This window comes from Silurus aristotelis (genome assembly GCF_946808225.1).
Source record: "Silurus aristotelis genome assembly, chromosome: 2".
NCBI classification, from domain to species: domain Eukaryota; kingdom Metazoa; phylum Chordata; class Actinopteri; order Siluriformes; family Siluridae; genus Silurus; species Silurus aristotelis.
The window spans coordinates 30,143,407-30,164,873 of NC_139575.1; the positions used below are offsets into that span (position 1 = coordinate 30,143,407).

Genomic DNA, 21,467 nt, shown 5'->3' on the forward strand with positions numbered 1-21,467 from the left:
GGTGTTAGTGTGGCACTGCTATGAAAACAGGATCATTGTTAACATATCTGATTTTTTGCACTATTTACACTGCTTCCAGGTTAAGGAAGGTTTGTGCATGTGTGGGAAAAATAAAGGTGAGCGTGCGAGTTTTTGGGGGTGACTAAGATGCAGTGGTGGGCGGTCAGGGCCAGCAAAGCCTTCTCTGCTGGCCTAAACACTATCAGAAGCACTGACCTACATTTACAACAAATTCTAATATTTGTTCCATTAAAGTGTATTAATTTATTCCCAACAGTTTATTCTCTTCGTTTTGTAGTGTATCTCTTGGCTGCACTGCTTTCAGTAGGTTTATGTGGATTTTATTTTTTTTGTCCAATCAGATTTCAGCCTCTATGTGCTGCCATGTCAATCTAATCTGCCCAGGGCCTTCAAAGTCTGTTATGCTGGTCTTTTCTTCCCAACAGTTTCTTCCCACAAGCCATCAGGCTCCTCAATACACAGAACTGAACTGAAACTCACACGCACGCACGCGCACACACACGCACAACCCGGACTTAACACACACTCAGGCAGACACACACACCACCACTCATATTACATCAATTCTTTACTACAAACTGTTTACACGCCATCTTTGCACATCTTTTTTTGGACTGCTGCTATTGCTCTTTTACACAACATTTTATTTACATTTTTGTTAAGAACAATGTTCACTTTACTCTTTTTCAAACCGCAGCGTGCAATATACAACAGGTTTATTGGCGGCGCAATTTTGTGTATTTGTCTTACGCTGTCTTGTGTTGTCTTGCTCTGTCCGGTATTGTCTTGCGTTGTCTTTGCACTGTTTGCACCAGGTTGCACACGATGCAATTTATGTGGCGAGGACACTTAGTCCATAGCCCTGTGTTTTCTATGATTGTTGTTTTTGTAGCACCAGGGTTCAGGAGGAACATTGTTTCATTTCACTGTGTACTGCGTCAGCTATATATGGTTGGAATGACAATAAAAGCTTCTTGACTTGACTCTTTAAAGTAGAGAATGTTAGCAATGGGTCTGTTTCTTTTACCAATCAGATTTTATAATCGCCACAAAGGGCGAGCTAGCCTACACAGAATAGCATCAGCATTTTTCCGTCCTCTAATTGTTTGGTCAGAGGGAAACTGTTACAACCAAGTTTGACTGGAAAATATTAATTTTAATACACATATTAATACACCTAAATAAAAAAAAATGTTATGCCTATGGAGAAAAAGAAATTGATTTGGTCTCGACATACATTTTAAAGAAGTCAACTTTCAAGAAAAGATAGACATCGTGGAGAAGAGGTCGGCCAACCTCAAAGCGGTTTGATCGCCACTTCCAGACCATTGAATACGAGCGGTATCACTAGCTTACAGCCTCTGAGGAGCGGTGCAAATTATGACTATACATCTCTGGTGAGTAGTTTGTATTTTAAAATTTTTATGTTTTTCTCTTGTTATTAGACAAATATTGATTCTGAACTACTCCAGATGATGTAGGTGGCACAGTTGCAGTTGTAGTGTAAAGGTTTGGGGCTTGCATTAGTAAAATGTTATTCACCCTCCATATGCGAAATGTCTATATGTGCAACGTGATAGTGGTGGTATTAAAAGGTGGATTATCATTATCATTACTGTGAAGTCCACAATAAAGGCCTAGGTACCAAATGCACAGTTCGCCATTGCTAAGATGTGTGTATGCAAGCTGCACCTGCTTAGCTGGGCACCTAAAAAAAGTAAGCGAATGTTGTTAACGTCGTGTTTATTTTATTTATATATTACAAGGCTCTACAGTGGGTGGTGAAATGTGTCCAAACCACTGCTGGGACCAACACTGGAGAATCTCTACCAGGTCAGAGTAATTAGGAGAGCCCTCCGTATCATTAAGGACAGGCTTTTCACAGCTGGATAGATTTCCAAGTATAAACAGTTTTTAGACAGGCCACCAGGTTTGTGAGCAACACTCTAACTCCTCCCCAATCACAGCAGATATAGTTTGGTCTTTGATCTAAAGATGTGTCAAACTTGTATTATTTATAATTTATGTATTAAAATGTAATTAAATGGTGTAACATACCAATTCCTTTACATATGACAAGCTTTTGAATCTTTAATCTTTTTAAGAATATGAAAAGGACATTAAACAGTGGATGCTTATTAACTTCCTTCAACTTAATTGTGACAACACACAAATACCTTTTTTTAAATAATTGGCATCGACCAATTGTGGTGCAAAATCGGGGAATTGTTAGGCAGGCACATCTAACACACCAAACCGTGAGTGTACATTCTGTGCTTGCGACAGAACACAACTCTCTCATACCAGCAGGTGGTCTTCGTTTGTATTTGGCATCCAAACAGGGAAAACGGAAAAGCTAGAACTGTGAATACATAAAGTAAGTAGCGATTACACCTGCCACAATCAACAGATTCATGTAGCTTTATTCAATCCTGTCTGCTGAATTGCAAAGACAGGAGTAAGAATGACAAGAGTGTTCTGCTTTTTTTTTTTTTTTTTTTTGCGTGCTCCTTCGCTAAGCTAAATAACCAATCAGAGTTCTCTTACTCACCTATTCCACAGGCAGAATTGACGAAAAAAAAAGAAAAAAAAGCAGAGCCAACGATGCTGAACAAAACTAAAGCTGACCGATGCTCAAAAAAAAAAAAAAAACAACCCAACATTCCCAGATGGTTGACCATCAACTTGTGTGTCCCAGGCTTTAAGTTCTTATCATTCGTACTTAATCTAGCCTAATAAATTTTATTAGTTATACGATGCGTTTAAAGAGAGAATGAGGTAAAAATGTTTGGTACTGTATTGTCAGTGAGCTTTCAACCAGGCTCGGGTACCAAAATCTGCTAGCAAGTGCACTGATTATGTTGTTCAATAAATGTTTAATGTAAGCCATTTTCTGTATTATGTCTTTTTAATTAACCGTTGGATTTTATGAGATGAAAGGGTAAAAAATAAAATCGGCCAACCATATCAGGCAAAAAAAAATTTTTTTAAATATCAGCATCGGTCAGAGAAAACCACATATCACTTGACCCCTAACTATGACCACATGCAAATGTAAGTAAGCCTTCAGATTATATAGTATCTCCAGATGGTGTTCTCCAATCTTTCATTTGACATGATGACAATATGACTACTATTGTAATGTTATTTCTATAATATTATTAATAATAAGGCTAGCCTTCTTTCATCACAGAAATATCTAAATAGCCAAGCAGAAAGTAATGCCTTAGTGTCTACGTGTTCTAGAAAGTGCATAAACAAGCTACAGTTTATCTAGAATGAAAGAAGAGTCAGAAAATATGACCACATAACCCATATCTTATCCATTCTGCACTGGTTAAAAGTCCATTTTTACAATGATTATAAACTACTACTATGGGGATATAAAACACTGCATGTTCTCTGGATTTTGTAATCCCTCACCCCATTCCCACCAGAATATCCAGTGTCACACAGATAAGTAATGGTTCATTCATTAAGACAAAGTTCACATAGCCATCACCTAAACCCTCCTAGATCCTAGATCCCTATCAGAAATCGAATGCCTACCACACATTTAAGCAGAAGAGCCTCCTATTTCTGAACTTTTCACTGACTGAGCACATTAGATCACAGTTAACATTAGAGGCAGCTGGTTGTGGTATTAGGTGGAATCGTAAATCTATTAGAAACTATTTTTTTAAAAATGATAAAAATGTTTAATTAATGAAATAGAAAAAATGAAGTTTCAACCAAGTCTATAGTGTTCTAATGGGTTATACTTCATAATTAAATGTTGCCCTACTTAATGTCTTTTTTCTTTTATAGCCAAAAAAAAAGTGCTGTTTTCAACAAAGAGGTAATTTTGTTGGCATTCTACAAACCTAGTAAACTGATTTTATTCGAAAATACAATGTCAAATAAATGCTGAAAAGGGCTTTTCCTTAAATATCCAAGGATTCTAACACCCACACATTTTGTCTATTATGCATGTCAACAAGAGTGTCTGGTGTTTTCACTATAGGAATAATTAAAACTATACTTTTGCATAATTCAAATAATAACTTATAACTTAGCTGCATAATACAAAAACACACTTTCATTATTATATAGAACAACCCCAATTACTAAAAAAGTTGGGACGCTGTACAAAATTTCAATAAATACATAAAATAAATACATAAATAAATTGTATTTACCACAGAACATAGGAAATTTTTTTTTTTTTTATAGAAAAACTGGCAACAGGTTTGTACCACAATTGGGTATGAGAAAAAAATTGCCTGAGAGAGGCAGATGTTTCAGAATCCTGTTTCACACACAAATAAAACAACATTCCTCTCCCAAAACAGCAATGAGTCTCTTTAATTCCCAAATGTATATATAGTGGTACCTCAGAATATGAATTTAATTCATTCTCCGGAACACGTTTCGCACTCAGTGATATGAATTTTCACATTAGGAATAATGTAAAGTGGGATAATTCGTCTTGAACGACCCTAAATATTAATATAAAAATACAACCAATATGCAATAATATTATTTAGTATTTAGCATTTAATGAAGGTGCCTTAACATCTAAAAGAGGAAAACATCATCTTTACTGGGTACTTAACCTTTAAGAAGAGTGAATGTTGGCATGATGGAGATGATGTTGGGAGAAGAAGGAGGAAGAATTATTGTTTGGAAGGAGATTCGCTGACTGTCACCCGATATCACTGTTATCACTTATTTTTCTTTTTTTTGATTTCCGATACGAACATTTTTTATGAATTTCGAAAGGTATTCTAAATTATATGTATTCGGGGGCATTCGTATTCAGAGGTACCACTGTAGATTGTTCCCATATGTATAGGGGATGCTACACAGTGGTTATCTATCAAACCTTTTTTGGCAACATGTTGCTGCTATCAAATAAAATTTTTTTTAATTAATACATTTTTTCAGTTTGAACATTCAATGTTTTATATGTTCTATTGTTAATAAAATAGGGGTTAATGAAATTAGAATTTTGACATTTTTAAATTAATTTCTGTTTTTTTATTGATATTTTACCCAGCGTCTCAACTTGTTTGGACAAGGAGTTGTATTATTATTTTAAAAGAAAAATCATTAAATAACAATCACATAACCCAATTATTAAATGTGGTGAGATTTACTTTAAAAGTTGCCCTATAATTTAGAATGGCTCCAAAAGATGCAATATATTGTTTACATCCCATACCTAAAGAGCTGCATTGCAGCTACTTTATAAAATGTTCCTTCAAGCTTGCTAATCCCATACCTTAAGCGAGACCGTCTTCTGTAGCATGTCGAACAGAAACTGCACCTGAAGCAGTGACGTGGTATCGGCTGGGTGTGATGGCAAAGCCAAGAAGCTGTGCTGTCGTGGGTGTGAAATCAAGTACTGTTCAAAGAGATGTGTCAGGTGCTGTATGCAAGCCACCTGCAGAGTCAAAGTGCTTGAGCCATCTAACACAGAGTCTCCTAAAAATGCAAGAGAACAACAAAAAAAACATACCACACAGTTAAATGTTCAAAGGACAAAATACAGATAAAATTCAGTAGAGGGTAACAAAGAGGATAGTACCATTATTCCGCAAGAGCGTGGAAAGGTTGTGCACAAGAATGGACTGGCCGCCCTGGGTATCAGACATCCTCAGGGAATTAACTACCATTAAAACGAAATGCAGAAAAAGTACAAATCTCAATAGCTAATCTCAACATGGTTCACATAACAGATTACAAAATAGGTGCATTTAATCTAGGCTAGTGACCAGTAATAGAAAACATTATTTTAAAATGTGATTCCACTAAGCAACTCTCCATTTTTGGATGTCGGTAGATTGTAATATTAAACTGCAGCACACCCGACTCTGCTGTTACATGGTGCTTAAAAAGTCTGTTAAAATGCATTGGTTTTTTTTGTTTTGTTTTTTTATTTGCTAGACAAAACCCATTCTTGTCCTGTATACGTTTTCATATTACATAAAAATCCTACGCTATGATTACATCAAATAAATATCTAAATAAACACAAAACGTCTAGACAACGCTCTAAGCAATAACACATTAAACAAAGAAAACTTCGTTCATATATATTCTTACTTTAAATGACAACGCTTGTTACCTTCTGTGTCAACCAAAACAATACTGAGACATTACAGTGTGAAAAGTACTGATCTATTTACAATACTTTCCGCTTTTTCCTTGTTTTAGACACGTTTGACCGTTCTGCTTCCTGTTATGTGAGCAATATGCGAACGTATGGTGGCCTGGACTTCTCAAACGAGTGTTATATGTAGAAACGCGAAATGATTGCTGCGTTACTAGTCCGTTGCTGCGAAACGTCAACGCGTCCGCCATCTTGATTCGGTCAAGAGTTCCCTGTAAGCAAATGCAACTAAACGGAAAAGCTGCTTTTTTAACCTGGTTAAAAATAAAATATTTATTTATTAACCGATATCAGTAGTTCATAAACTAAAAATACAGCTACTTAAAATATCGAGAGTTAGACTAATTAGAAAATTATTTAATAAGGAATTGCGAAATCTTAACTTGTCATTCATATTGTTGTTTTTGTTCTTGGTTAAGAATTGTGGAGACACATCTAATGTAATAGAATAAAATAATTATGCTTCAGGTCAGAACATACCTCGTTTACTGTGAAATACTAGGAAACATTTAAATCTTGCACCTTAAGTAATAATTGTTCCATTATTGGGAAAATTGAACAGCAAATAAAAACACACTGGCAGGCTTCTTTCTGTATGTTATAGCACTTAAATCATGCAATTATTTACAGATATAAACTCCAAAGAAGACAATAACAAAGATAGCTCTTTATGGGAATTAATGTATGTGATATGGTACAACATTGCATCAAATATATTTGTAATATAGTATAAAGTAATATGTAATTGTTAGATTTTTATCATGCTTAAACGAAACTTAATTCTTGGAGAGGTTTTCCATACGACCTGCTATGCCCGTGGTGCCTTTCTGATATCAGGGAAGAAGAAATACACAGCACACAGAATGCATGTTCTTCTTCTTCTGTTTATTGCAGGTAGCAGAACGTATATATACACATACAGAGAAAAGCCTGTCCTAAACTTGTTTCCTGTTTAGACAAGAGGATATACTAGCCGGAGATGTGTGAGCCCAGATAAGACTCCCTGTTTACCTTACAGACTAACATCGTAAATATTCTATTGACACTGAACAGACAAAGGGATGTGTGTGAGATAGTGTGAAAACCATCTTAACACTAACAATGGCCACTTTAAATCATTTATGATTTAGCATCACACACCAAAACATAGGATGTTCATCCTAGGAACAGAATCGGTGACGAACTGCAAATGAAAAGATAAAGACAAACAAAAACATACAGATTCCATTTCATTATTTCCCTACATGCATATAATCCTTCATCATCACCACTCCAATCGAGGCCTTTATGGCCTGTCTTACCATCATCATCAAACATGGCAACATACAAAGTACAATTCCAACAATCAAAACAAGAATCATTCCTAAAACAAAATAGTGTTCAACACTTGTAAACAAACTCTTAATTTAAAAAAAAAACTTTGTTCAGCAGTTGTTTCACGTTCTCCAAGACATCATGAGACATTTGTTTCTCAGTGCTTGTTCAGTATGTCTATTAGCAGTATTATAAGGTATATGTAACAGTCTACTCTCTGAATAATGTGTTCAAGAGAATAAGAAAAATTCGGAGTCTAGTTACAACTATGCACATATAGTTATAGAATTTAGACCTAGAGCAGGTATCAGGGTAAGCTAAACTAAACAGTCAAGTGAGTCAGATCTTCACCCCGGAGGTGGCCCCCTTTCTACTATAAAGAAAGGATCTTTCCGTGGTCTCTCAACTGTTTCAGCCCTGAATACTCACTTAGGCTAGCTTCTTAGGCCAACAGACCAATTAGTGCATAGATTAAGTGGGTGCTATTTTAATCCTGCTTGCGTGTATCCATTGTGGCTGATAATCAGTCAGAACTCCAGTTCTGGTTACAGCTAGAACATTCGCTGGACCCAGATACTTCAGCTCAACGACCTTGGTAGGCTTCAGACTTCTTATCAGGACCTGCTGATTAGGCACAAAAGGGTGTGTTGGCTTATCTGTGGGCAGAGGAAGAGTTAGTGAGACATCAGCACTGATAGAATTTAATTTCTCAACCAGGGCAGAAACGTAGTTGTCCACCATCACTTCCAGGTTACCTAAGGAAGAAATGCCAGTGCTTCCCCTGACCCATGGGGTCAAGAAAGGTTAGAACATAAAACTTTCAAAGGGTTAGTTTTGTTGAAGATGGGGTCATTTTCATTTCTGTAAGTACTACCGGGAGAACAACAGTCCAATTTTGGCAACACGTTCCTTAATGGTTCTGTTTGTTCTCTCTACCACTCCAGCTGACTGTGGGTGATAGGGAATATTAAAATACTAAGCTTTTAGCCAAAAGTTGTGTTACCTTCGAAGCAAAAGGTGTGCAGTTATCACTTTCAATCACACTAGAAATACCAAACCTAGAGATGATCTCTTTTGTTAATATTTTGACAACAGTTTTAGCATTCTCTGTCGCACATGCAAATGCTTCTGGCCACTTACTATATCTGTCAACTATAACCAACAGCTATCTTAAATTTCCTACAGGTGGCATATGTGTAACTATGGCCACTTTGGCAGGGAGTTAAAGAGCTTTTAAAAAGTCGCCTATAAGATTAAAATGTGCTATGGGCTTTCCATCAGCTGTTTTAAAGTCTCTTTGCTTCCATGTTTTGGCAAAATCATGCACAACACCATAAGCATACTTCAGAGTATATAGTCACTACTTTACCTTCAGACAACTGGCATGCTCTTGTAAGTGCGACTAACTCTGCAGCTTATGCTGATGTGTATGGTAATGATTTAGATTCAACTATTACATCAGGTAATCTTACAACCGCATATCCACATAAATACACATCATCGGAAGGTTTTGAACATGAACATCTACATATAGACAATCCCCCTCTTCCAGGGCCGTATCTAAAAGATCGGGCCTACAAGAGGTCTCTTGTTCAATGTGTTCAAGGCAATCATGTGCGTCGTCAAAACCATCTAAATCAATATCGTCTAGCAGATCACGCAAAGCTACTACAGCTGAATGCGGCTGAGAAGAGGCTTAATGGTTAAGTTTTCCATTGCCAAGAGTGTGGTTTCATAACCAGATCTACATTGTGCTGTCATATGTTGTGTAAAATAGCTGTTACCTGATGTGAGGTGTACAGTATCAAAGGATGTGACAGCACCGTTTTCTCAGCATCCCGGACCATCAGAGTCGCAGCAGCCACTGCACGCAAGCACGAAGGCAACCCTTTAAATTCAGCCTGAGCCAGGACATTGCAGACGACCACTGATGCCGTGTGGCAGTCCTGCTCAGTCAGTCCTGTGACGAGGATGTCATCTGCGTATTGAAGGATGCAGGTTGTTTCTGGCAGGTGGATATCAGCCAAAGTTCTGTGCACTACAGCGGAGAATACAGCTGGTGAGTCAACAAAGCAATGAGGAAGACAGGTCCAGGTGAAATGATGTCCCCTATAGGTAAATGTGAAAAGCGTCTGCGTCTCTGAGGCCAAAGGGACAAAAAAGCAGAACAAAGATCAATCACAGTAAAAAATCTGTGAGTTGCTGGTATAGAGTTACCAATGGTAGCTACATCGGGCACCAAAGGAGCTAACGGAATAACTAATTTATTAATCTCATGTAAATCTTGTGTTAACCTCCAGCATTTCTTATCTGCCTTCAAGACGGGATTAATCTGTGTGTTTTACGGTGAATGTGTCTCGATCAAAACACCTTGTGACAATTAATTGTCATTAACTGGAGCAATGCCAACATTCTTCTCTTTCGACAATGGATATTGTTTAACAAAAATCGGATGGTGTGTTTTCATGAGTGCATGCTACGGTTTTACCTGGATTAAACCTGCCTCATCTTTGAGAGAGGCCCATAATTTAGGGTTAACTTCACCTAAATTTGGTTCATCAGGCAGGACCTCTGTGGCTCGGTTGAGAGCATGAGGACAGAAGAAAAAGACAGTGAAATATTGGTTTCAAAAAACAGAATTTCCATTCTCATTTTGTGCATCATATTTCTTCCTAAAAGGTTTAAAGGCGAGTTTGGAATTATTGTAAAGCTATGATAAAAATTTGTACCAGTCAGTGTCACCACAGGCGAAAAGGTGAGTTACAGGACATGAAATTGGAATCTATCTATTCCCTAAAAGATGAACTTCCCCTTTCTCCTAGGACCTCCTCCTTGATTTTTGTGCTGAGGCTGGAATGCACCACTTCCTGTTGCAGTGCAGAGCATAACGGGTTAACAAAACCTGGAGCATAGTAAAAACCTCTAGCAGCATCTAAATCTCTAGGAAAAAGTATCTAGATGTGACACAATTTTACTCCAAAATGCCAAATGATCTAAATAAGGATTAGTTCAATAACCGGCACAACTCCTATACATAAAATCTTTGGGATTTTCTTCCGGCAATAAGCGAGAAATGTCATGACCCATCTTCCTTACACAAAACAAAGAACAGACACACAACACTTAACACTCAGACAATACACACAACACATAACACTTAAACAATACAGCTGCGCTAGGCACCAGGGGGATCGCAGTCTTCAAACAAAAAAAGGTAATCCAGTCTCTCCAATTGGATCAAAATTTTTGTAAGTTATGTGAAAAAAATAGACTATAAAGCCAAAACAAGATTGAAGTCTTTTGAAAAAAAATTTAAAGCCTTTTCAAAATGTCAATTTTTCTTTAATTCCTATTCTCTTTTCTCTCCCTTTTTTTTTTTTTTTTAAACAATTAATTTTTAATTTATCTATTTTTTTCGGGCATATACATTATCGTGGATTCTTTTGGATACTTCAGACAATATCGCCTATATTAGACAGACCGTAAAAAACGTCTTCTAATCTTGCATCTTACATCTAAGGTGAGGAAACCAATGTCGTGACAAAATCATCCCACCAAAGGAAATGATCATTAATTAAACAATTAATGCATAACCAAGACATGAACACATATGCAGCCCTATTGGCTGGCATACGGGACAATCCCCGCAAACAAGGAAGTATCTTAAAACTTACCTTGATGCGTGATTTCCCTTTTTGGATATTGCCGAAAGTATCTCGCTTCTGACACCAAAACTGTTAGATTTTTATTATGCCCAAACGAAACTTAATTCTTGGAGAGGTTTTCCATACGACCTGCTATGCCCGTGGTGCCTTTATGATATCAGGGAAGAAGAAATACACAGCACACAGAATGCATGTTCTTCTTCTTCTGTTTATTGCAGGTAGCAGAACGTATATATACACATACAGAGAAAAGGCTGTCCTAAACTTGTTTCCTGTTGAGACAAGAGGATATACTAGCCGAAGATGTGTGAGCCCAGATAAGACTCCCTGTTTACCTTACAGACTAACATCGTAAATATTCTATAGACACTGAACAGACAAAGGGATGTGTGTGAGATAGTGTGAAAACCATCTTAACAATAACATTAATAGAAAATGATTTATATACAGTAGTATAACTATATGAATAAATACAAATAACAATAAAATAAATACAGCAAAATTAAAAAATAATTGATAGAATAATAATTATAATAGTATTGTGTGTGTGTGTGTGTGTGTGTGTGTGTGTGTGTGTGTGTGTGTGTGTGTGTGTGTAGCATATAGCATGTACGTATAATACTGTAATTATAGTATGTAAAATACTATTGCAGAATACAGACAATAACAAAATACCGCGGTGCCCCTTCCTGATTTCTTTTTTTTTTGCATGTTTGTCACACTTTGATGTTTTAGATCAGTGGTCCCCAACATCCCAGACGCAGACCGGCACCGGTCCGTGGGTCAATTGGTACCGGGCCGCACCGAAAGAATACATAACTTACATTATTTCCATTTTTATTTATTATCTGATTATGAACGATGTTTTATTTTGGAAAATTACCGGATTCCTTCCTAAAGGGGCTGCTCCGGCCAGTATCATGTAATCCATTACCGCTTAATTGAAACCCACAAGCTAGCAAAATGAAAAAAAAAAAACACAGTGGATTCACGTTTATTATTATATTTAGAAAATACCAGTGTTTGCCCCCCTGTTAAAACTGTGGTTTATCACACTTGTTTAATTTTTCTAGCCACACCCAGGCCTGATTACTGCAACACCTGTTTGAAATCAAGAAATCTCTTAAATAGGACCTACCTGACAAAGTAAAGTAGACCATAAGATCATCAAAAGCTAGACATCATGCCAAGATCCAAAAAAATTCAGAAACAAATGAGAAAGAAAGTAATTGAGATCTATCAGCCTGGAAAAGGTTATAAAGTCATTTCTAAAGTTTTGGGAGTCCGGGGAACCACAGTGAAAGTCATTATTCACAAATGGCAAACCATGAAACAGTGGAGATCCTTCCCAGGAGTGGCCGGCTGACCAAAATTACCCCAAGAGCACAGTGAGGACTCATCTAAGAGGTCACAAAAGAGCCCACAACAATATCCAAAGAACTGCAGGCCTCACTGGCCCCAGTTAAGGTCAGTGTTCCAAGACAAAAACCGCTGCTGAGCAAAAAGAACATAAAGGCTTGTCTCAGTTTGGTCAGAAAACATCTTGATGATCGCCAAGACTTTTGAGAAAATACTCTGTGGACTGACGAGACAAAAGTTAAACTTTTTGGAAGGTGTGTGTCCCATAACGTCTGGCGTAAAAGTAACACCGCATTTCAGAAAAAGAACATCATACCAACAGTAAAATATGGTGGTGGTAGTGTGATCGTCATTCGTGAAAAATCAAGCTGAAGCGAACTTGGGTTCTAAAGCAGAACAATGATCCAAAACACACCAGCAAGTCCACCTCTGAACGGCTGGAGAGTCCTGACCTAAACCTGAATCGGTTCATACTCGAAAACTCTGATTTACAACAATTCTGCATAGATGAGTGGACTAATATTCCTCCACAGCGCTGTAACAGACTCATTGCAAGTTATTGCCAACACTTGATTTCAGTTGTTGCTGCTAAGGGTGGCCCAACCAGTTATCATGTTAAGGGGGCAGACACTTTTTCTCACAGGGCCATGAAGTTTTGGATTTTGTTTTCCCTTAATAATAAAAACCTTCATTTAAAAACATTGTGTTTACGTGTTATCTTTTACTAATATTTAAATTAGTTCCATGATCTGAAACATTAAAGTGTGACAAACATGCAAAAAAAAAAAGGAAATCAGTAAGGGGCAAACACTTTTTCACACCACTGTAAATAGTGTGTAGTGAATAGTACCTTTCTGTCAAGGGGGAAATGTTTAAAACAGAGCTCTTGCTTTTTTTTCTTAGATTGGAAAAATATTCCAACACAACTAAAATCTTACTATCGACTGACTGTCAATTAATGCCATATTGACAAATAGGCCAAAAATATTGTGTCATTTGTTGCTAACTTTTATTCTAAAATGTATCAATCCCATTACTGTGAGAATTAAGCATCTCTTATCAGCTGTTAGGCTATCAATTTCAGTTGGCTTCCTCAATGCCTATGGCCTTTAATATCTTCATTTACTTCAATGATAGATATATCATTATCATAGCTATAGATATAGATATATCACATCAAGCTGCTTATCTCTCCTTTAATCTCCTTTAGTTTTAATCTCCTTTAAATAGTGAAAACTTTTCGGTTAACAACCAAATTTTAGAAGTGCTTTGCTAAAGAACTGGTGCCATTTTAATTTGAGATGTTTTTAGACAGTATTCAGTCAAAAACCCTGCCTCTTAGTTTAACACAGAGGGTAACCTTGATACTGACACCTAAAAAGGAGACTCTTTTAATAAAATTGTAGGCTCATCTGACTTCTCAATATTGATTACAAAATATTAATTTGGACTTAGACAAAAGGCAGCTGCTCCATCTGGCTTAAATCTGGTACCTCTCCTTGATTTCAGTTGTCCAGAGAAGTTTGTTAGGGATGTTTTATGTCCTGTACACTGTAAAAAATTATTCATGATTCTCGTGATTTTCAATTAAAAAATGTATGCTGTAATTAAAAATAATGTGCATATTTCAAAAGATTGTTGTTCTGTGTTTGTTATAAAATATTGCTAAGCGACATTACACAATAATGATACATTTTTCTTCTGTTCATCTATGATAACTTCACACTTAAAACTCCGGAGATAACTGAACACTTTGATTACTTTTATGCAATTTTGTAGCAAATATTTTTAGAAAAATTAAATTATGTAAATTAGTCTATTTTGATATTTTGTAAAACTCCATTATGTAGATCATCTTCAGATTTGAAATAAAACATGGTCAGACTTGTGGTTTAGCTGAGTCGAATTTCTTAACTTAAACAAGGTCAATTTTATGCTTTTGGTGTTTAAAAACATACCCGGGCCCTCTTAATAAAAAAGACACCAGACTTTTTCCACATGTCAAAATGTAGGGGGTCATGAGAATTGGGCTATTATCAGACTTCTGTCATTTTTATTGAGTCCAAGATACCTTAAGATAAACCTGCTTTACAAATTCTTATAACTTTTAAAGATATTGTTTAACTGGTTTTGCCACCTGTCCACATATTAGAAAGTATTGTTTATCTTGATATCAGAACATCAACATCAATTTCTTGACCTTTTCCCACATAAAAGACTGTTCCTAAAGCTCAACTTTCCTTCTCTGTTGATTGAGTCTTTGGTCCATCTGTTGGACTTTGGACATACTCAATGAATCTAAGCATAGATTTTTCAAGCGTCTATTGAGACATACTATACATTTAAAAAATGTGTTGCTTTCCCTTGCTACAAAGCATCAACTAATGATGGCTTACAACTTACATGCCAGTTCTGAGAACACCTCATTGTATGTGAGTAGTTTACAATACACCATAGGAACTTTTACATGTAGCGATATATCTTGATATATATTTTGATGCTTTGTAGCAAGGGAAACACATTTATAAGAAACATTTCAAATCTTTTCAAATCAGAAACATTTCAAACATTTCAAATCTAATAAGTGTCTATTTAACTACTTTAGTGTCTTACTTTGAAATAACATTCAGAAGAGGGATGATTCTGTATTATGGTTGCTGATGTTAAGCAGATTGTTGCTTTTATAAAAAGTTAATTTGTCCCCCTCACTTTTTTAGTGAAGGAAAAAAAAAACAGGTAACACTACACATTTCGTCCCCCCCACTTTTAAAATGATGGCTACGCCCCTGCATTGAGGCCTCTTCTCACACCCTGCCTATGCCATGGTCCCCAAACCACTTTATAATAACAATCTCTCCACATCTGCTTCTTAACCTAAAAAAAACCTATTCAGAAAAAAACATAGTCAAACAAATATATTTTCAAACTAGACTTAAACACTAAAATTGTGCCTGAGTACTGAACACAACTGTTCCATTACTGTGGGGTTTTGTAAGAGAAAGCTCTGCTCTGTGATATTGTCTTCACTATTCGAAATGATATAAAATATATATACAGTGCAGTTCAAGTCAGGGCTCAGGCTGGGCCACTCTAGAAGATTCATATACCGTAGTTGTCTGTAAATCACAGTGTCATGTATGAAGGTGAACCTTTATCGCAGTCTGAAGTCCTGTGAGCTGGGGAACAGGTTTTTATTGGGAATATCTCTTTACTTTGCTTCATTTATCTTTATCTCATCCCTGACCTGATTTCCAGTGTCTGCTGCGAAAAACACTTCCACAGCATGATGCTGCCACCATCATGCTTCACTATTGAAATTGGGCAGGTGTTTAGCAGGTGGTGCCTCATTTGCTCCAGACATAACTTTTAGAATTAGGCCAAACAGTTTGATCTTGGTTTCATCAGACCAGAGAGTCTTGTTACACACATTCTTTAAACCTTCAGCAGGCTCCCATAGGTTGTGCACCAAGGAGAGGTTTTAGCCATAAAGCCCAGATCAGCGAAGGGCTTCAGTGACAGTTGTTCTTCTGTCACTTTGTCCTATCTCTCAGCCAGATTTATTGTGGACTTGAAGGAAAACAATTGATTTGTATATTTCGGTCAGACAGGAGTCTCCGAAGACTATAATGTTTGTGGATGATATTGTGATTTGTGGTGAGAGTAGGGAGCAGGGTGGAGTGGGTGGAGAAGAGTGGCAGGAGAGATTTGTGATATAAAGGTATCTGCAACAGTGAAAAGGAAAGTTTATAGGACTGTGGTGAGACCTGCTATTTTGTATCGTTTAGAGACAGTGTCATTGACTAAAAAACAGTATGTGGAGCTGGAGGTAGCAGAGCTGAATATGTTGAGGTTTTTTATTTGGAGTGACAAGGTTGGAAAGGATTAGAAACTAGTTTATTAGCGGGGCAGCGCATGTAGGACGTTTTGGAGACAAGGTGAGGGGGGCACGATTGAGATGGTTTGGACATGTGCGAAGGAGGGACATGGGTTATATCGGTAGGAGAATGCTGAGAATGGAGCCGCCAGGAAGGAGTTAAAGAGGAAGGCCAATAAGGAGGTTTATGGGTGTGGTGAGAGAAAACATGCAGGTAGTTGGTTTAAAAAAAGGCAGATGTAGAGGACAGGGGGTATGGAGACGGATGATCCACTGTGGCGACCCCAAATAGGAGAAGCTGAAAGAAGAAGAAGAAGATTCTGCCTTCCCGTGGCGACTGCTAGAATGTCTGCTACTCGCTCTGGCGACCCTTGTTCGTGACCCGTCTTGTACCCGACAGAAAGATTTGGAAAAGGACCCATCAAAACGCAACACAAACAACAAGAAAAAAAGGGGTAAATTAAATACACATAACATATAAGGAGAAGGTGAAACACATTAAACTGTTAGAAAGTAGGGGCCCAGTGGTAGCATCTGCTGGCCAAAACACAAACAATCCAAGAATGTCCAGACCCTGACACCTTCCTGTTTATTCGTGACCACACACAAGGCTCAGATGGAGCATTCAAACCCTCCCACACACTGTTGTACTGCAACAAGGATCACAGCAACATGGCTCCACACCACCTTATCTAAACACTACAATTTTTAAACGGATAAAAATATATATGTATGCAATACGTGCTACACTGACACAGGACCACAGTTTGAATCTGATCACCAGCACTGCACACCTCAACATTGTTTATCTGTAACAAATGAACATTCGGTGCCATTCAAATGAGGATGGGTTCCCTCTTGAGTCTGGTTCCTCTCAAGGTTTCTTCCTTATGCCATCTATGGGAGTTTTTTCTTGATACAATTGCCCCCGGCTTGCTCATTAGGGACAAACTTACATTTATAAAGAAAAGTTTTATTCATTTTTTTATCACACATTATCTGTGTTAGGCTGCTTTGATACAATGTTCATTGTTAAAAGTGCTATACAAATAAAAATGTATTTAATTGAACAATTAATTTTGTTCACTGTTCTTACACCTTATGTGTTTGTGGGTTCTTTGCTTTGTTCTGCTGATCAGTTTAAAAACTACTACTGCAGTTAGGACATCGGCAAGGAGCTCGGGAGATCACAAAAATTGGTTCATTAATCATTAGAAGGTGAAACTCGTACATTCCACAGCCATTCTCACAACTCCCGCATAGACTGTTCTTTGTTTCCAAATCATTGTTTACTGTTTTATATCTGTATCTTATTTGAAAGTTGTAGTACATCATGTATAATTTTATAAAAATACATTTTACTTCTTACTATTTAATTGAATTCTTTTAGCATTGTGATTTCTTATTAACATAGACATACAGACTTACCTGGTCACGCAAATGCAATGAACGCTAATAACCTCCCCAGTTATCTCAGCAAAAACCAAACAGGACATTATTGACAGTGTTTGAATTGCTTAGGGTTATCTGACTGGATGATATTAGTTGTATTTAAATGGTGAGTTCTCTACACTTAGTGAGGTAAAAGTTGTTGTTCCACAAGGATCTGTCTTAGGCCAAATGCTTTTTTTTTTTACATATGCTTGGTGAAAATATTTGTGGACATGGTATTAGCTTTCACTGGTACACTGATGATACACAGTCATATGGGACATTAGCTTAATAATGTTTAGAAATGTTTAAAGGACATTAGACAGTGGATGCTTGTTAACTTGTGTCTTCTGCTAATTTCTGATGGACCTCATGCACTTAGAAGTTAGCTTTCTGATTAAGCTATTCTGATTGTTCTCTCTGGCTGGTCTTTCTGTCTTATCATGTGCAGCAGTAAAAGACCTTGGTGTGATGCCAATATTTCCTTTAAAGCTCATGTGGACAATTTTACTACACTGAAAATAAATATTTTGTTGCTTAGTAAATGTAACTAATTAATCAAACTCTTTTCATTGATAATAATGTTTTTTTAAGTTTACTAAAAATATTTAACTTTATCTAAAGTATATTGTCTGTCATTAAAACAAGGCATATCTATTCAACAGTAATTATTTAAAAAAACTAAGACCTAAATTCGGACACACACATATGCTGGTTTGCGCATGCTCACTTACTTACCTACTTGACGTCTCTTTGCCGTAATTGCTCTTTCCTGAGCGGAAATTGTTCTTTCTCTCATGACCCGTGGAAAATGCAGAAACTGAATTTCGGATTTTGGTAAAGAAACTCAAAACATTTGTTCATGTTGTATGTGTGGTTCAACAGTGCAATATATACTATTAAAGTGTGTTATACATTTTAAACAAGTAGTCCTAGCTATTACCTTCATAGTGGTATAGTGATATAGTGGTCCTGGGTATTACGTTTACAGTGTCTTATAATCACACTCTTGATTTATTTTTTTGATATTGAGGTTGGGTTCCGCTTTTAAGTCTGGTTTCACTCAAGGTTTCTTTTTAATAACATCATTATTTACATCAGCTGATATCTGTATTCCTAAAAAAGTCTTTTTTATAGTCATTTGTTGTTGTTGTTTTTTTTTTTAATCATTGTTATTTTACACAGGAAAGTAATGTCAACTGTAAAAGAGCTGCAGTCCTCAGGGAACTTTGTCTCTACCTTGGTAAAAAAATTACAGACATCTTATTCGAGAGTATATAGTAAATACAATTGCATTTTCAAATCACAATTATTGTATCTAATATTATTGAAAATGATTTAAGAATTTAATGCTGTTCACCCAGTTGTTATTACAAACGCATGTTAACATTAAAAAGATAACAAAGCTCATACGCTTTGCTCACTAAATAAATTTGTTACTCGCAGTAGAATTGCAGCATCCGTCAGTGTCTACACTGGATCTGTACAGCTATAGAACTCTTTTATCTCCATGCCCAACACAGAATTCAGCCAGAATGATGTACTTTCGGCTATAATTGCAATGTCCAGTGTAAAATTATATATATATGTGGCATAAATTAATTGCAAAATACCAGTCGTTTGTGTACCATAAATTAAAACAAAATATTTATATATAAATAAAATGTTTATAATGTTTTTTTTAATGCTAACATGTGGGTCATAGTGCTCAAAATGTGGTCAAAATTTTATTGGTCAGAATGTAATAATCAGTGTTTGATTGGGTATCCAGATCATTAAATATGTACATTTGGTAAATACATGTAAATACATGTAAATACATGTTACCACTCATAGCTTTAAAAATCAACCTGCACAATAGCTATGCACTTGAAACATATACAATGTTTCTGAATAAGCAATAAGGATTAGATAAATTACATAAACAGATGTTTTCCTTATTGTCTTACAGAACATCAAAGGAGAAAACCTCCAGAGAGACCTGCAAAAGACCTCCATGGGCATTTATTTTATCAACAAGAAAAGTGGAGAAGTTATAGCATTTTTGTTGAAGGAGTAATATCATGGACAAATTGGCTTTTCAGCCCAAGCTTGTACTGATGCTAGGAGTCATCTATGCACTGAACTTATCTTATCCTAAGGAGGTGAAATACTACTATAAGTGCTCCTGCAAATGGACTGTGGAAAACTTTCCTTAGGACTTATCAGTATATGTGATCACTGTTGATCTGCATTGCTGTTTTCCTTTGTTGTCGTTTTTTGTGAAAATACTTAAATCTACTTTTGTTTTTTGTTTTAAAGTTGGGAGGCTTTATTTATAGTTCATTATTTCATTCACTGTTGATTCATCAGTCACTTAATTTTTTGATTGATCTTGATTGATATTGCTGTGTGTCATAGTCCTCTGGGTAATTTTCAGTCAAAATAGGGTACTATTGAAAGGTTAGTTGCCAGAATCTGCTAAAAATTTTTGTCATTTAAAAAATGGATATGACTTTCTCAACATGCATTTGTTGAGACTAGTTAAATATATTGTTAGTTTTAATTACATTTTATTATGTAGTAATTAGACATTTTAATTGCTCTGAATCAACAAAAACAAATTTCATATGGATAACACAATATATGTGAGTATATTAAACAACATGTTACGTCCCAGTCTAGGGATGATTAATGGCACAGGGTGGTATATATAATTTGTGGATGAAAGTGTATTTGTTAAAAGTGTGATGGGAAATTATATTTTTTTTTAGCAAGTTAATATGCCAGATACGGGTTTTATGTCTGAGATCAGGAGTGCTTACTACATAGTCTGTGGGGCCAAGTTTCTGTTTAACCTCATATGGCCCAATAAATTGTATACGGAGTGAGGATCCTGGCACTGGCAACAAAGCTAAAACTTGATCTACAACACAGATTGAGCAGGAAACTGCCCTACGGTCATATCGCTCCTTCATATTGGTCTGAGAGAAACTTAAGGCTTTAAGAGCAGTTTCCCTGGCCAGCTTTAGGTGATCCCAAAGGGTATGAACATACTTTAGGATAGTTTCATTTTGTGGGGTGGGTACAGTGGACAAGCACTGTTCCTGTAGGTCTTTCAATGGGCCCTGTACAATGTGACAAAACACCAGTTTAGAGGGGCTAAAACTAAGTGACTCCTACATGGCATCACGCACAGCAAACAACAACAGCCGAACGCCATCATCCCAGTCCTTTCCAGTTTTCATGCAATACGAACGCAGCATATTTTTTAATGTCTGGTGGAAATGTTCAAGAACACCTTGGGCGATGGAAACCTGATGCTTAATTTGCAATTTATTAACTAGCTGAAAATATAACTGGGACATAAGATTCGACCCACGATCAGTTTGTATACAGTTATGCATACCAACGTATTATAGAATTTTACCAGTGCTTTGACGACAGTCCTGGACTTAAGGGTGCACATTGTAATAGCTTCTGGAAACCTGGTAGCAGCACACATGAGGTTTAACAAATAACAATTGCCGGAACGGGTTTTAGGCAGAGGCACGGGGTGGTATACATAATGGGTGGATGGAAGTGTATTTGGTAAAAGTGTGATGGAAACGAAAACGCAAACACTGGGGTGTCGTAAAACAAAGGGTATATTGTAGTATGTACAGTACAAA

The 21,467-nt window shown here is 36.6% G+C and overlaps 2 protein-coding genes across 8 annotated transcripts in view; one reads left to right on the plus strand and one right to left on the minus strand.

The window, feature by feature from the left end:
- Positions 1–6,374, minus strand: part of stk11ip (serine/threonine kinase 11 interacting protein) — a 74,709-nt gene extending 68,335 nt beyond the window's left edge. For 2 of the 7 annotated variants that reach the window (XR_014531827.1, XM_083531871.1), the window contains exons 1-3: positions 6,130–6,363; positions 5,591–5,671; positions 5,285–5,487 (exon numbers count right to left, since the gene is read on the minus strand). Coding sequence is in view for 6 of the 7 variants with exons in the window: in XM_083531871.1 (XP_083387997.1) it covers positions 5,285–5,487; positions 5,591–5,657 (270 nt within the window). In the remaining variant the exon portion in view is untranslated. Of the gene's footprint in view, positions 1–5,284; positions 5,488–5,590; positions 5,672–6,107 lie in introns of all 7 variants that reach the window. The other 5 variants (XM_083531867.1, XM_083531866.1, XM_083531870.1 and 2 more) reach the window with 3 other exon arrangements.
- wbp4 (WW domain binding protein 4) overlaps positions 1–21,467 on the plus strand; it is a 218,884-nt gene that overhangs the window by 101,211 nt on the left and 96,206 nt on the right. The gene's annotated exons all lie outside the window — the stretch shown is intronic.